At 38.8% G+C, this 17924-nt stretch overlaps 1 protein-coding gene across 1 annotated transcript; it reads right to left on the bottom strand.

Annotated features, from left to right (window-relative positions):
* Positions 1-5626: 5626 nt before the first annotated feature.
* Positions 5627-17605, bottom strand: elovl4b (ELOVL fatty acid elongase 4b). Its single transcript, XM_079588906.1, has 7 exons — positions 17350-17605; positions 12174-12264; positions 11882-12069; positions 10527-10607; positions 8805-8976; positions 7504-7631; positions 5627-6785 (listed from the first exon to the last, which is right to left on the bottom strand). Exons 2-7 carry the CDS (start codon positions 12238-12240, stop codon positions 6510-6512), a joined length of 912 nt encoding a protein of 303 aa, XP_079445032.1. The 5' UTR covers positions 12241-12264; positions 17350-17605; the 3' UTR covers positions 5627-6509.
* Between the last annotated feature and the right edge of the window lie 319 nt (positions 17606-17924).

The raw sequence follows: 17924 nt of genomic DNA on the forward strand, positions 1-17924 counted from the left end.
ACTACAGTTGTGCTGTCCCTTTAAAACCCAAGGATGAGGAAGACTGATGCTGCTGGAGTTTGCTGCTTTACAGATAAGCTGGTGAAAATGCAGCGTCATCCCACCGACACTATTATACAAGAATAGATTCAAAAGGTCAGTCTGCAGTTTGTGCCACAGTCAGTCCAGTAGTCGAACTACAACAGAAAATATGCTATGTACCTCAGCAGCGAAGGCACAACACATATTTAGGGCATGTGCTAGTCTTGGTTAATCACTATAGGCTTGGTCTGAGAGTAAAATCTCTCTCTCTCTCTCTCTCTCTCTCTCTCTCTCTCTCTCTCTCTCTCTCTCTCTCTCTCTCTCTCTCTCTCTCTCTCATATGAGTCAGTGAGACTCAGGTCATTTGCACTGATATCAGTTTGTAATACTACCTGTGAACACTAGAGAGCGCCGTCTGTCTATCTGTGTACTTGACTGGAAATAAGTTATGAACAATAGCAGTAGCATAACTTATTACATATCTTGAAGTCACTGCTTTTTAAAATTCACCCTTATGCACACCAATTGCATTATACGTATGTCTCACAGACAGTAGCCTACAATGATCTCAAAAGAATATGTGTAGCATTTAGAAATGTTATAGTGTTGCACTTGCGTTATTGTGTATAGTCCATGATTGGTGGCTTTTTGTGTAGACAGACAGACAGACAGACAGACAGACACAAAGAGGAGCCAATTATCTCAGGTAATGTATATTATCAGTGGAACAGGTTGAGAGAAAGGTGAAACCACTTTCTGTTAATAGGGCCAGTGGAAATCTCTGGCCTATTAGCAATCCGCTTACTGACAAACATCCTTGTTGAGAGAGAGAGAGAGAGAGAGAGAGAGAGAGAGAGAGAGAGAGAGAGAGAGAGAGAGAGAGAGAGGATAAATAGAGTGTCTCTCGTCCACATCGGCGTGTTTCTGAGTTAATTTAAGGACTCTAGTGGTTTTGCTGCATGTGTTCAACACCAGTCGCACCCTTATTCTTACCCCTTTTCTCTAAACTATTAGATTAACCAGCACAGTTAACTTGTAGAGCAAAATGTGTATAAAGTACAAATGATGTTTTATGTAGCCTACTTGGGTTAGAGCATGGCTGTACTGTATCAAAATAATACAGTATCTTGAGTAAAAATCTAAATGTTTCAATGTATTTTGCACTCAAGTATTAAAGCTTCTGAAACAGACAGAGGAGATTTTTCCCATGAAAGCCTGGTTATAATTAAAATGAAAGCTTTAAATTAAAGACTATGTTGTTGAAACGTGAGTGACGACAGCTGTGGCCATTTACAATTTTCATTGACATGGATTCTGTTGGTTGTTGTTGTTGTTGTTGTTGTTGTTGTTGTTGTTTTTATAAATGTTAAATCGCATTTGAAATGCTTGTTCCCTCAGTAAGATGGCAAAACTTTTTTTATTTTTTATTAAATTAATAAATAAGATCACTTGTGAAATAAAAAGTTTATTTTCCTTGAAAAAGTACGTGTTTTTCTCAGATTTGCTTCTTTTTTCCTGCATAATGGACAGTTATTTTCTTTTCTGGCTCACTACATATAGAACGTTTCCAGCTTTCATGCGGTTATAAGCCTGTGAAATATTGCTATTGTCATGTCTAAATGTCATATTTATTGCATCCATCCGGTCTGTTTAATAGTTTTAGTTTGATACCAGTGTGTTTCTCCTGCAGTGACCTGAATAACGCTACAAGCTCTGACGTGGATATAAGCTCTTTTACAGCGAAAGCCAATTTACGGCCTGATTAGACCAGATCTGTCTGCCCAACCCCTCAAAGCTCTGGCCTGGGAGCTCCATCGAAAGGACATTTAATTAGAAGTCCAGGAAGCAGAGAGACGGAGGCAGTGTGTCTGTGAACAACTAAGATGAATGTGACTGGGGCCAGACCTGTCATCCTGTCCTCCAATTAAAAGTTATTAGGATTCTCTTTCTAATCATTTGGAAAAGGGAACATCACATCTCTCCTAACCCACTGCCAGATTTGATGTGTCATTTAAGGTTATAGCAAAATTGGTACGTTTAAAGGCCCGTTCCTGTCATTAATTACTCACCCTCGTGACGTTTCAAAACCCTAAGACCCTTTTGTTCATCTTCGTAACACACGGAGATCTTTTTAATCAAATCTGAGAGCTTTCTGTCCCTCCATTGACAGCTACGCAGCTACCACTTTGATGGTTCGAAAAGTTCATAAAGAGGTCGTAAAAGTAATCCATATGAATTGAGCGGTTTAGTCCAAATAGTCCAAAGCTCAAACGTGCTGCGTAACACGAGAATGAACCTCATTGGTTCTTGCTGAAGCTCAAACGTGCTGCGTAACACAGGAATGAACCTCATTGGTTCTTGCTGAAGCTCAAACGTGCTGCGTAACACAGGAATGAACCTCATTGGTTTCTGCTGAAGCTCAAACGTGCTGCGTAACACGAGAATGAACCTCATTGGTTCTTGCTGAAGCTCAAACGTGCTGCGTAACACAGGAATGAACCTCATTGGTTCTTGCTGAAGTTCAAACGTGCTGCGTAACACAGGAATGAACCTCATTGGTTCTTGCTGAAGCTCAAACGTGCTGCGTAACACGAGAATGAACCTCATTGGTTCTTGCTGAAGCTCAAACGTGCTGCGTAACACGAGAATGAACCTCATTGGTTCTTGCTGAAGTTCAAACGTGCTGCGTAACACAAGAATGAACCTCATTGGTTCTTGCTGAAGCTCAAACGTGCTGCGTAACACGAGAATGAACCTCATTGGTTCTTGCTGAAGCTCAAACGTGCTGCGTAACACGAGAATGAACCTCATTGGTTCTTGCTGAAGCTCAAACGTGCTGCGTAACACAGGAATGAACCTCATTGGTTCTTGCTGAAGTTCAAACGTGCTGCGTAACACAAGAATGAACCTCATTGGTTCTTGCTGAAGCTCAAACGTGCTGCGTAACACGAGAATGAACCTCATTGGTTCTTGCTGAAGCTCAAACGTGCTGCGTAACACAGGAATGAACCTCATTGGTTCTTTCTGAAGCTCAAACGTGCTGCGTAACACGAGAATGAACCTCATTGGTTCTTGCTGAAGCTCAAACGTGCTGCGTAACACAGGAATGAACCTCATTGGTTCTTGCTGAAGTTCAAACGTGCTGCGTAACACAGGAATGAACCTCATTGGTTCTTGCTGAAGTTCAAACGTGCTGCGTAACACAGGAATGAACCTCATTGGTTCTTGCTGAAGTTCAAACGTGCTGCGTAACACAGGAATGAACCTCATTGGTTCCTGCTGAAGTTCAAACGTGCTGCGTAACACAGGAATGAACCTCATTGGTTCTTGCTGAAGCTCAAACGTGCTGCGTAACATGAGAATGAACCTCATTGGTTCTTGCTGAAGTTCAAACGTGCTGCGTAACACAGGAATGAACCTCATTGGTTCTTGCAGAAGCTAAAACGTGCTGCGTAACACAGGAATGAACCTCATTGGTTCTTGCAGAAGCCCAAACGTGCTGCGTAACATGAGAATGAACCTCATTGGTTCTTGCAGAAGCCCAAACGTGCTGCGTAACATGAGAATGAACCTCATTGGTTCTTGCAGAAGCTCAAACGTGCTGCGTAACACAGGAATGAACCTCATTGGTTCTTGCTGAAGCTCAAACGTGCTGCGTAACATGAGAATGAACCTCATTGGTTCTTGCAGAAGCTCAAACGTGCTGCGTAACACAGGAATGAACCTCATTGGTTCTTGCAGAAGTTCAAACGTGCTGCGTAACACATAATGAACCTCATTGGTTCCTGCTGAAGCTCAAACGTGCTGCGTAACACAGGAATGAACCTCATTGGTTCCTGCTGAAGCTCAAACGTGCTGCGTAACACAGGAATGAACCTCATTGGTTCTTGCTGAAGCTCAAACGTGCCGCGTAACACAAGAATGAACCTCATTGGTTCTTGCTGAAGCTCAAACGTGCTGCGTAACACAAGAATGAACCTCATTGGTTCTTGCAGAAGCTCAAACGTGCTGCGTAACACGAGAATGAACCTCATTGGTTCTTGCTGAAGCCCAAACGTGCTGCGTAACACGAGAATGAACCTCATTGGTTCTTGCTGAAGCTCAAACGTGCTGCGTAACACAAGAATGAACCTCATTGGTTCTTGCAGAAGTTCAAACGTGCTGCGTAACACGAGAATGAACCTCATTGGTTCTTGCAGAAGCTCAAACGTGCTGCGTAACACGAGAATGAACCTCATTGGTTCTTGCTGAAGCTCAAACGTGCTGCGTAACACAAGAATGAACCTCATTGGTTCTCACACATCAAGTGAACTTGCTTAAGCGCTTCCGTTTACCACAACTGATGTGTGAGTTGATCAATGTTTAAATGGGAATAAAAGCCTACATTCAATCGGTTCATCATATAAAGTGATCGTGTCTCTTTTGAAAATTTTAGACTAAACAGCTCAATTCATATGGATTAGTTTTACAATCTCTTTATGAAATTTGTAAAACTTCAAAGTGGTAGTTGCATAGCTGTCAATGGAGGGACAGAAAGCGCTCAGATTTCATCAAAAAGATCTTCATGTGTTCCGAAGATGAACGAAAGGCTTGCGCGTTTGGAACGATATGAGGGTGCATTTATGAGTCTAATATCTATTTAGTGTCCACGACACTAACGTACGATAATGTTATGTTTATTATAACCGTGTGCTTCAGTAATGTCTGTCACTATAGCTCGTGGATTCTGATTGTCAATGTTTTATCGTTTTCAAAGTGACTCCAACGTTCCTCTGTGTCGTTAATAGTTATAGCTCGTTATCTTTATAGCTATCAAAACAGTATAGTTATCATCTTTGGTGTAAATGGCCCTTAATGCTTAAGATTCAGGCGTGAACTAATAATATTAATGCTTTTATTTGCAAAAGACGAGTAATTTAGTAGGCGAACATATACAGTATACATGAGAGAGAGTGAGACAAGACAGAAAATGAGGTTGACATCCTGTTTATTTCATTCAGTTTTGTATCAATTGGTATAATCGTTTATTATAAGAGGAACACTGAAGCTGTACATGATGAATGTGGTTTCACCAAGTACAACATTATCCTGGAATCCTTTGCTGATCTCAATTTCCATCAACCAATCATATTTGAAGGAAAAGTTTAGGCTTACAACCAGGGTTATGTGCTTCTACGTCAGTGTTATCCACCTAGCATTTCCCTCTGAGTTTAGGGATAAGTTAAGGGTAGGGAGAGGAATGTCTTACTAACACAATCACAATGTGCAGATCACAAACAGCCTGTGTACTTCCTGTGTGAACTTAAGAGTCTTCATTCAAACAGAAAATATACCGCATAAATAGCACGTTTTGAGAGTTGTCTACCTGTTCTTTTTAATCGTGGGATTTTATTAATAGGGGATTTTGTTTATAAAAGGGAACGAAAAGCAGAATTAGGGTAGCAATGCAATATAACTTTTGCAAAAACTTCATAAAAAGCTACATGCACAAAGCAATAGATATTAAGGACACAAGTGCGTGTGTGTGTGTGTGTGTGTGTGTGTGTGTGTGTGTGTGTGTGTGTGTGTGTGTGTGTGTGTGTGTGTGTGTGTGTGTGTGTGTGTGTGTGTGTGTGTGTGTGTGTGTGTGTGTGTGTGTGTGTGTGTGTGTGTGTGTGTGTGTGTGTGTGTGTGTGTGTGTGTGTGTGTGTGTGTGTGTGTGTGTGTCTAAATTTACATGTGAACAAAAACATGTAAAACAACCTGAGTATAAAGCCAAGATACCATCATTACTGCATGCATTCTCAGGAACTCGTTTAGTGCAGGAAATTGAAATGAAACGTATCTAATGCAAAAGTATAAACCCACCAAATAAAAAGTGATTTTCTTTGGTAGAATTGTATTGCCCCTTTAAAAATCGCCTATTTGTAATAACGGTCACCAGAGTCCTTAAACACCACTGTTTCACTACAAATAAAGATTCAAACAGACAATAAGTATAGCTATAAAAAAAAATAGAAAATGAGATTTGCGTGATTATTCGCACGTGTTATGGAAGTGAATGACTCCATATCACTTTTCAGCATTCAAGAGTGTGAAGAAAACTGGCTGCCACTGAGACCAGATGAAGGACATGTGAAGCGTCCAGATGAGCCGTTTATGTAAGAATCTTTTATCAGCTGCCTATATATATGAGATAAAAACTTCAGCTAAGTTTCTGTTTCAGTGAAAAAGCATGTGTATCTGTCATTCTGTGATGATAAATGAACATCTCAAAGTAGTTTGCCGTTCGGGTAACGACATTTTAGATTATACAATTTTCACAAGTAGCCTAAGCATCAGGAGATGGAAGTGACATCCCACAGAATTGGTTGCGTTGTCCCTAGTTTGAAATACAATGAGCAAGTTAACCAAAACATAGACCGATTTCATTACCAAACAGTCTGTGATGGTTGAGATCACATGGGCATTTTTGAACCCCGTGAGACCCAGTGTTTCCGTGTTTCTTTTCAGTCATGTTTTCCTTTTCCTTTCTTTAGTTTCTTTCCGTTTTCCGTGACCTCCGGTGCCTTACTGGTGCCATTGGTCGCTGTGGAGACGCCGTTAACGGCAGATTTGGCGGACTTGAGCCGTGGCTGGCGGCGGTAGGTCTGGTAGTAGAAGTTGGCGAACAGAATGATGAAGGTGACGGCGTAGCCAATCAGAGCCCACTGCATCCAGGCCGGGAACGGGCAGTCCGTGTAGAGAGAGTGTGTGGCGTGGCCAATGGTGACGTGGAACTGGATCTAAAAACACACAAACGGGTGTGTAACAGAAATCTACAACTGTGAAGACTTCGATTGCGTCAAGTAGCCAAGAAGAGCTTTGAGGTGTCAAATAAAATCATAAAATTTCAATAACAATGCGTTTTTAAAGTCCCCCTGTGGTGAAAATCAAGCTTTTAAAGTTGTTTATATGTCTATGTGGTGTTTTTAATATGCTTTAAGACAAACCATGTACAAAATACACAAGTCAACCAAAAACAAAAACAAAACGCGGTTTGAAATCGCTGGCGTTTCTGACGTCACAAACTACCTTGTAACCAATCAGGTCAACGTGTGATCGTCAACCAGTGGATCTCTGAGCTGAGTGAGTTAGTGGAGGCGGGGCTCATTTGCATAATCATATAACCGCGTTTACTAAATGAAGCAAGGCTGCAGAGATACATTCAAGCTATTTTAAGGCATTAAAATTTAATTTTCTTTCAAGGATTTTTTTTTTAAATATGTAATTTTGGTGATCAAAGATGAGTTTTAAGGGATACTGACCACAGGGGGACTTTAAAATCCAGCTTAATTCAGCTTATTTACCTAAATAGATTTTAAATTTGAACATTTGAATTGTGTATCTTGAGTTGTGAAAACTAATAGCAGGACAAATCAGTTGAGTCTATGCACAGTTGTATTTCAGCCAATCAAATTATTGAAAATTGTGAGCTAAGGGGGATGTGGAGTGTTTATTTACCATCTGAATAATAGTGAGGTATTTCTTCCACCACAGGTACTTCTGGATCTTTGGGCCGAACGCTGCCAGGCCGTAGTAGCCGTACATCAGCACGTGGATGCCTGCGTTAATTGTAGCTCCAAAGAAAGCTGTGAAGAAGAAAGGAGATTTATAACATCAAAACATATGTTGGTCCAACAAAAGATTGATTACTATTCAGGATTATCATACTGCAAGATCATGGTGTATTTTTTGGGACAGTGAGACTCTTTCATGGATCGCGAACAAAATTCATTTTCATTAATTTATGTAGAAATGTTTGATCCACAGAAGTTTCATGAATAAGGTAAATTGCTTCAAGATGCATGAGGAGCCATACACTTTTATATTGCTTAAGTTAACATCAAGAGATGAATATCAAATAGAAATGTTTCCAGCATTTGTTGGGACACAAGATTACAACATCCAATCATCTAAACGCAGTCCTCAGATCATTACCCTTTGTTCACCCTTTCCTCCTTATTACCCTCTGACCATCTGTACCCTTTCCACACCTCCTAAGCTCTCCTAACCTTTCCTCCCCTTTCCTCAAATCCCCTCTTCGTCAAGCCCCAAAAAGCACATAAAAAGCCAAGAATTTTCTGTAAATGGTTATATAAATATATATATATATAGTATATTCAGATTAATGTTCACAAACATATGTATACTTGTGCAACTCTCTTTGTGAGGACCAGTTTGAGTTTTAGACCGGCGGAGTGAGGACAAAGTGACTAAAGTGAGGACATTTGGGCCAGTCCTCAATTTCTGAGAAAATTTTAAAGGCCCGTTTGAGGGCTAAGCCTTGGTTTTTAGGGATAAGGTTATTATAATTAGGTTAAAGGTAGGTTTAGGGCAAGTGTTTGGGTTCGGCTCTTAGTTGTGATGGCTGATTAGTTGAATGAATGTCTTCACAAAGAGAGCTGTACGAGAGAGTGAGAGATAGAGGGTGTGTGTGTGTGTGTGTGTGTGTGCGCGCACATGCGTGCGTGTGTGTGCGTGCGTGTGTGTGCGCGTGTATCACCATATTTAGCCACAAAATGTTTGTGTCCTCAAAAATTAGAAAAACAGAAAAACAATTGTCCAAAATTGGAAGTGGCAAATGCTTTATAAAGAGACTATCATATCTTTGTTCAATTACACAACGTATTTTGGCTTCATTTTAGGTTTAGGCTTCATATATGCTCAGCTATAGTCTATAATAATCACAATTGGCTTAATTTAACAACAATAGAAGCCATTTATGTGCATTTAGGACTGGTTAATGAATAATGTACACTCACACTGTCCGCCAGGGACCCACTTGATGCCGATCCACCACAGGATGAACATTGTGCAGTGGTGATAGACGTGCAGGAAGCTGACCTGGTTAAACTTCTTCCTCATGATGAAGAACACGGTGTCCAGAAACTCCACTCCCTTAGAGATGTAGTACCACCACAGAGCCGACGCTATCTGCAGGAACACTAGTCTTAGTGACACTAGATATCTGTCACATTAAAAAACACATCAACATGCATTCAGACAGAGTTAACAATGTAATGAATGCAGATTTTAACTGAAGCTTGAACCGTGTTCTCAGGATTAAGAGTGTTTCAGGTCTTCAAATTTATCACAGTTTCTATTGGCCAAAATGTGGGTTTGATAAAGACTGTCTCTATCTATCTATCTATCTATCTATCTATCTATCTATCTATCTATCTATCTATCTATCTATCTATCTATCTATCTATCTATCTATCTATCTATCTATCTATCTATCTATCTATCTGTCTGTCTGTCTGTCTGTCTGCCTGTCTGTCTCTGTCTGTCTGTCTGTCTGTCTGTCTGTCTGTCTGTCTGTCTGTCTGTCTGTCTGCCTGTCTGCCTGTATGTATGTATGTCTGCCTGCTTGCCTGCCTGTCTGTCTGTCTGTCTGTCTGTCTGCCTGTCTGTCTGTCTGTCTGTCTGTCTGTCTGTCTGCCTGTCTGTCTGTCTGTCTGTCTGCCTGTCTGTCTGTCTGTTTGTCTGTCTGTATGCCTGCCTGTCTGTCTGTCTGTCTGTCTGTCTGTCTGTCTACCTGTCTGTCTACCTGTCTGTCTGTCTGTCTGTCTGTCTGTCTATCTAGTAAACAAATGTTTGTAGGTGTAAACACAAGGGGTGACCCATAACTACCATAACCATTTTGATCAAGTCACATAACCTAAGCTTACTCCAGTGCGACTGTTCATCGTATGAGTGTCTAAAAGTCACATTAGATAAAGGTATAAAATTGCTCATTTGAATGAATTTGCTCTTTAGGTACACTGTTGGCAAGAGCCCTGAACATGGAGGAGTGGCCTAACTCCTGACCTCATCTCTGTCCTCATGTCACCAGGGAAACCAAGCTTGCCAATGAGGGTGATGATGAATGCCAAGACAACAGCATGAGGAAACTCTAACCGCCGTCAGTGAAAGCGGTATCCTGGGATTCTGCATCCCATCCTCCTGATTACAGATAAGCCTCTCCTCAACTCTCTCCCTTTCCCTTACAGCTGTAAAATACCCTCTGAGTGCTAAAGGTCTACAAGATCTTGGCTTCAATCTGTTTTTTTTTTTTTTTTTGTTTTTTTTGGGTTAGTCTGTATTAAAACTAGCTTTACAGGTGAATATTGTCCAAAAGTTGATTTATTTCAGTAATTCAACTTAAAAGGTGAAACCAATATATTATATAGACTCATTACATGCAAAGTGAGATATTTCAAGCCTTTATTTGTTATAACTTTGATGATTATGGCTTACAGCTTATGAAAACCCCAAATTCAAAATTAGAATATTGTGAAAAGGTTTTCATAAGCTGTAAACCATAATCATCAAAAGTATAACAAATAAAGGCTTGAAATATCTCACTTTGCATGTAATGAGTCTATATAATATATTAGTTTCACCTTTTAAGTTGAATTACTGAAATAAATGTAGTTTCACCTGTATATAAAGACAACTATGGTGTGTGGGCATTTAGTAAAGCATGGCAGAGTATTTCTCACCCTGACTTCATTAACATCATTGGAGTAGTTGACGGGCTGGCAGAGGTAGCTGTATCCCGCCGCTCTGGAGCCCAACAGCAGCTAGAGAGACAAACATAGACATTATTCATTATTATTAATATATGCTTAAAGCTGAAGTCTGTATGTGATGGACTGGTTGGTTTACCACAGTTTATTCCTTTGGCTTTTAATGCAGAGAAAGTGTGTTTCTGTGTCCTTTCATTGCTTATTTTATGTTTGTTGCAGAAAACTTACGAAACAAGCAACTCTGTGCAAGAAGTCAAATATGTCACAATTTATTATCGAGCCAGTCATCTATTGCCAACACGTCTGACCTGTCTGTGGTCTGTCTGCACACTATTGCACTATTACTGCGCTGAAATCAGTTCTGCTTTTTCACACAGTGAACACTTCATGCGTAATATAAAATCATCACCCTTCTTCACCCTTTTTCAAATATTATTTAAAATGTGTTAAAGATTTTGTCAGCATATTGGTTAGTTGTTCTTGGAGTCAACATTTACATTTAATCATTTAGCAGACGCTTTTATTCAAATGAGGAGAGCAAGAGAAGCAATCAAACCAACAGTAGGGCAACAATATGCAAGTTTATTTGTGATAATAATGCAACGAGACATTACAAATTGTGCAGACACAATTTCTGGACAGGCTGAAATGAACTAATATGAACTAATGCAAAAAAGTGAGAGAACCAAGAAAATTTTATTATAACTGATAGTTGTTTCTATGCATTTTTTTCCTTTTCCTTTCAATTTCAGCTGTAGTTTGCCTTTTTTGCCAAACTATTTTGTCAGATAGGGTATATATGCAGGGTAATAATGAACAAATATCACTTTAGGCCACTACTGTAAATCTATTTTATTTCAGTATATATTATATATGTGTGCAATTCTTCACTTTTCTTGCAAAATCAATTTCATTAGCAATTTTTTAAGCATAAATGTACGAGGTGTATCCTTAAAACAATGATTGCCCAAAAAACGTATAAGAAAAATAAATGTTACGTAATTCAATATATTATATTATCTGAAAAGGATTATATTTATCTTGTTTTAAGGATTTTTAAGTATCTTTTGATGAAGAAATTTTTTTTTTGTCACAGTATGTGCAAAGTAAAGTTGCCTTCCACTCAGAATGCATGTGAAAAGTATCCAAATTCTGCTTATTTTGGTAAGAAACACAAACAGAATGCCGTGATTTCAGTCTTTTGCAAGTTAATGCATAATGCAGACTTCTTAGTATTTAGGATATTATTACCATTTGAAACACACTATCGCATCACCCCGATGCGTCCGTGCAACTGTGATTGGTTGACAAGAAGGAGCTGAACAGACCTCTTTGCAGATGTAGAAGTTTAGCAGCACCATGCTGAAGTTGTACACGATGAGGGTTTTTCGGAGCTGGAAGGGCTCGCGGTTCTGCATGTAAAGGGGTCCGGCCCACAGGAACAGCAGGTACAGAACGCTGATGCCCAGGGTGGGGAGCGGCGAGGACATCATCGGCCATTTCTCCACGCGCTTGTCTGACATTCAAACACACAAAACAACATTCAGTTCAGGAATGCATATTTTTTAATATTCTTATATATTGCTATTATATAGGAACATATTTCCAGAATATTCTCACCTGCTATGGTAAGGCTCCATTTATAAAACTCTACTGAGTCATTCATGAAGTGAACGACTGTCTCCATGGCTCTAGTTCTAAGATGATTATCCTGTGAAGGAACAAGCACAATTGAAGCAGTTTAAAAGTGATTTTTTTCTTGCACAATATGAAATGAATTCCTTCAGGACAGCGAGTCGTACAAAGATCATTTCACAAGACTAAATATTGGATTTTGATTGCTGATCACATTGTGCCGCATAAATGTGCTGTAATAAGATTCTGTTACACAATAACTGGTTTTATTTTTATATTTTACGTTTTCAGTTTTAAAGTTATTGTTTTTAAATATGTCTAGTTTTTATTAATTTAGTTTTAGTTATTTCAGCGCATCAAGTTAAAGTAAAATAAAATGTTGTTTAAATATTATTAATATAACTTATTTTGGTAACATTTTACTTAAAGCCTTTTGTGTATAATGCATAATGTACGCATTATATATTTTCATAAATAATTTTAACCAAAGTTAAAAGGCGTTATAATATTTGCAGATTTATTGTTACATCTGAATGCATTATACTTTCTAATGGTGTAACATAATTATGTATTTTACTTATAAATGTGGTTAAAATTATTCATGCATTATTTATAAAGTTTTTTTTTAAGTGTTACAATTATTTGTTTTATGGTTTTAGTTTGTTAAATTTAACAACCGTGGTAATAGTATGCTAAAATATAAATAATTATGTGTTTGTGTTTTTTGATCTATGGATTTTTTTCCAGATTGAAAGACATAGTGGCAGATGTGCAATTGTGTATTAGCGAGAAGTGTGTCACTGTCTTTAAATCATCAAGTCAAAACTAAATCATATTCCACACCTGAGTGCCAGGTAAGCAGAATTCATTTGGGTCACAGTTCACCAGTGTCGTCATATAAGCCGCCCGTCTCCCGTGCATTATTTAGCAGCGCTATCGCTTTGCACCGAGACAAACTGAAGGAAAACCAGACAGCTGTATGCGGTACTCGTCCCAAATTTAATATAACACGAAAGCAACATTTGCCAGCAAAGCAATGAGAGAATAAGCTGTGGTAAAAATACTTGCGGTTACAGAATATCAGTTGATTGTTTTGTTTTTTGCATAAGAAAATAGTTACACAAATAAAAGAAACGATACATATTCCTGCACACACATTGTTGCATGCATCATTTATATGGTATTCCCAAAACTCAAGTCATACTTAAAATGTCTGAATGTCAATGCATTTGATGGAAAATGTTCAAATCAAGTGTTGCTGAAACGCTGCAGGATCTTTGCTCTTCACTTTTTTTTCATAATTTTTGCTTCGAATCAACCGGTGGATGTATGAAGTCAGTTCTCCTCAGATTCACACAGGTGTACTAGCAGTCTCACATTCATTATGAACATGTTTCACAAACAAACTCAGTCACACAATGCTCAAGTCTTCATTTTCAGTAGGGAAGAGCATGCAGGGCTTGTTGTCACACACAAGGTCTTTATCTCAGTAACTGTCAGACAGAAGTCTAGTCTGTGGTTTTACATCATGGTTTCTAGTTTAACTCTAGAATTAGGATATTGTTTGTTTGTGATTCTATAGTTGAGTAGGCCTAATACACATCAGCATGCATTCAGACAAGAGTTGACTATGAATGCAGATTTTAACTGAAGGTTGAACCGTGTTTTCAGAACAAATGTAGTTCAGGTCGTCACATTTATATTGGGGCAAGTCATGTGTTTTATGTTGTCTTTTATACAATTTATTAATTGTAATTTTATATTTTATCAATTTTTGCTGGTTTAAGAATTGTTTTGTGTTTTCTACAGTTGAAAAGTAAAATAAAATTGGAAATGTTTAACATTTCGCCCCCTATTTGTTTTGTTTTGTTTTGTACCTAAAACCCCATTCACACCAGGAACAATAACTATAACGATAACTATATTAGCTTTAAATGCTCGAGCTCCTTACAGCAGGATGGATTCTGATTGGCTGTCAATGTTTTTAGCATTCATCAGCTGGATAAAATCGTTCTGAAAGTGATTCCAATGATATCTATTCTCTGTGGTGTTATCTCTATAGCGATGGGATGAACTCTGATATTCTTTTATGCTTTAAAGGGGTGGTATAATGCCTATTTTTACAATATGTAAAATATGTCCCTGTTGTCCCCAGAGTGTGTATGTGAAGTTTTAGCTCAAAATACCCCACAGATCATTTTTTACAGCATGTTAAAATGATCCCTTTTTGAGGGTCAGTAAAAACACGTTGTTTCGTGTGTTCCTTTAAATGCAAATGAGCTGCTGCTCCCGGCACAGAGGGCGGAGCTTCAAGAGCAGCAGCTTCAGACAAGCACTAAAATGTCAGAAACTGTTCTGCCTTTTATGTTTAAACTGGAGTCGGAAAATGATGAAGAGACTCAAGAAGTGACAACATCTAGAATGCAACAGGACATCTCTGAATGGTTAATTGATGAATTTATGTTGCTGATGTGGAGTTAACTATCTTCAATTAGCATATTCTGTCATGATAATCTACAAAATCGCTCGTGTGGGAACTGTTGTAAGATGCCTACAGAGTGACATGCTATTGCATTTGTGTTACGTACTGTATTGCACGTGAAAAGGCGGATGCGACGGCAGACTCTACTAGGCCTACAACAACTCTTTCTCTTCTCAACACTACTTGCGTGTTCCCGGGGGCGGGGTTTATGTAAATTGTAGGGTTAGTGATGTCACTAACCCGGGAGGGATGTGTGTAGTCCCTAAACCAGCCGTTGTTGTAGTCCTTAAAAACTATTTCTTTAAAAGCAAATATCTTTATTTGCTTTGAACTTTGAGAGGTGTAACTTTGCAGATGTTGTTTATGCTCAAACAGCAACATTACACACTAACTAAAGTTAGAAAAGTCAAATCATAATCAACCACCCCTTTAAAGTCCGCGTGAACCGGAAGTTGCGACTTTTCTCCAGTGTTGTGACGCATTTCCGAGTGAAAGGGAATATTGAACAGAGGGCAGGGTTTCATTTTAGCGCTCCTCCTCTCCATCTCTCGCCCATAGCAGAGTAACGGTTTGAGGGGAGTGGTTAAGCGTTTAAGCAACCCAAGCCGTCAAACCTACGTCATCAGAAAAAGAACCATTCCAGACCGGAAGTAACTTTTCAGACTTTGATTAAAGATAACCACGGCAAACAATTTTTTTCTGTGTATTAACTTGCACGGATGAATTGTTCACCACAAGACTAGTAGCCTAATATCGCTAACAAAGTAAATAGGGTAAATTTTGATTTCATGCCGATTTTAAAGGCCCATTTACACCAAAAACAATAAGCGTCCACACCAGCGGATGCACGCTTGACTGTCACTTTAAATGCTCCAGCTCTGTAAACAGGATTGATTCTGATTGGCTGTGTCAGGATGTTTTTTATCGTTCATCAGCCGGGAAAAAAGTTCTGAAAGTGATTCCAACTATCGTTTCTCTTTGCCGTTATCGTTATAGCTATTCTTTAATACTGAGAACGATTTTTTAACGTTATCTTTATGGTTATCATCCTATGGTGTTAACAAGCATTGTTCACACAAAAATTGTGCTTAGCCTATTATGTTTTAAAATATGTTTTGAGGCCACTTGGAAATTATGATTTTGAAACTATGATTTCACACAGAACTCTATGCGTTTGACCATTTCCCTCGCGTCTTGCGTCTTTTGCGGCGTCTCGCGCACAATAGAAAAAAGCCTTTAAGACCCGTCTCGAGATCGAGAACTTGCGGTTTTAGCCCATTCCGCTGCCCGCGTCTCACGTTTTTTAACCCAAAAACGCGTTCTGTGTGAACCAGGCCTGAAACAGAAGAGACGATGCTCTGTTAAAATAAACATGTCAGCGGACAGTGCAAAGTTCCCGACCGTCCCTGGTGAAGACAAAAGCCTCCGTGCGCGTGTGTCAGCAGGTTTCACGAGCATTTGTCAGTCAGGCTTTAATTCCTTTTGATCTACGAGCTTAAAGTGTAAGTACAAATGCCCAGCGACCCACATCTGATGCCGCAGCTCTCAAAGGGATGATCACTATGAAGGTTATTATCACCAACATGCTTCAAATACAAACTAGCCCACTGAGAGGAATACAACTTTAACAGAAGCGAAGAATCCATAAGTTGCAGCAGTCAACTGTAGCCAACAGTCTGATCATTATAACTGAACGAAGTGAGCATATGAAATGATACGAACGTGCGCAGAAATAAATAAATGCACAGAATAAAATAAAGGTTCTTCAATGTTTTTTTGCAGTTAGATTCTCCCTGTACACCTGTATTGTCAAATAACCTAAACATTAACTGGTCAAAGTCAGATTTATTAGATATTTGTCAATAACTAACAATTAACTTGTTAATCAATCTGAGTGCACTGGGTCAATGAAAGTCGATTTATGAGTTCAGATCAGGCAGAAATGGATATAGGTAACAATGATTCATATTCATGGTTCTTTTGAGATAGAAAAAGAAGTGGTTAGGTTACACTTTATTTTGTTATTGTCAGTACAGTGTAGTTACACATTTAAGTACAGAGTAATAATAATTAACTACATGTGCCTACTATAGGATATGGGTTAGGATGAGGTTTGGGGTTTGGGGTTGTAGTTGCATGTAATTATGCATAATTTATAGTTATTCTGAACTAAACACCTGTAACAAAAACACTGTAAAATTAAGTGTTACCCTTAACTGCACTTACTATGGGGTAAGGGTTAGGATGAGGGTTTAGTTTAGGGTTAATTGCATGTACAGTAATTATGCATAATATAGTTATTACTACAGTAATTATATGTAACGTGTTGCTAATAATGTAATGTTGCTAATAATGACACTGAGTCAAGTGTTACCAAAGAAGTTCTTCGCGTTCATTATAGGTTCCTCAGTGATTCTTGGTTCTTTAAAGCATTAGTGCAAGATGGTATTCTTAAGAACTAGAAAATGAAAAGCTATTTGTGGAGCTTTTACATGTTCGTCTGTGATATCAAGCTGAAAGGCCCCTTAAACGAGCCACTGAACATGACTAATCTCCATTAAAGCGATTTAACTGGATCTGACATTGAACGCATTTGCATTCAACTGCATGCAAATTCACAAGACAAGTACGTAGATCTAGACTGAAATCAGAAAATGCACTTGGCACACACAGTCTTACCTTGCGAGCGCGTGCCTATGCCGACATCAGGTGCAGTGCAGCCCAGGTGGAATCTGAGAGTCAATAAATGTCTGGATTTAAATCTACAGTGTGCGTTTAAACACATCAAACCCGCAGATTTGGCAATAATAACGCGAAGGCAAACAGAATGTAACTAACGGGACCGGAGCATATGAGGCAAACGCATCTGATCAGTGTAAGCAGACACTGACTGGACACCGGTCTGTCCGACACTGAGCATGCGCAGTCGCGCCATGTGGGGCTCATGCCGGTGCGCTCGGATAACTCCTTTGTTTAGGCGTTAAAGCTTTGTCTTATCTGGGGGAGGTTAATCAATGCATCAGCAGCGCTTGTCTTAACTTAAATATGATCTATTTGGGTCTAAGCAAAAATATGTCGAATATATGGCTAGTTTTTATTAACGTAATTATAGTTTAACTACTGCCAAGTTGTAATAAAATAGCCTACATCCAGGTTTGATCATTACTTTGTACTCAATTTTTATAAATATAATTGTTTTCATATTTAATGATTTCATCTAATAATTATAAGTTCTACTTCATATTGGCATGCAG

Source organism: Phoxinus phoxinus (assembly GCF_949152265.1).
Source record: "Phoxinus phoxinus genome assembly, chromosome: 18".
Lineage (NCBI taxonomy): Eukaryota > Metazoa > Chordata > Actinopteri > Cypriniformes > Leuciscidae > Phoxinus > Phoxinus phoxinus.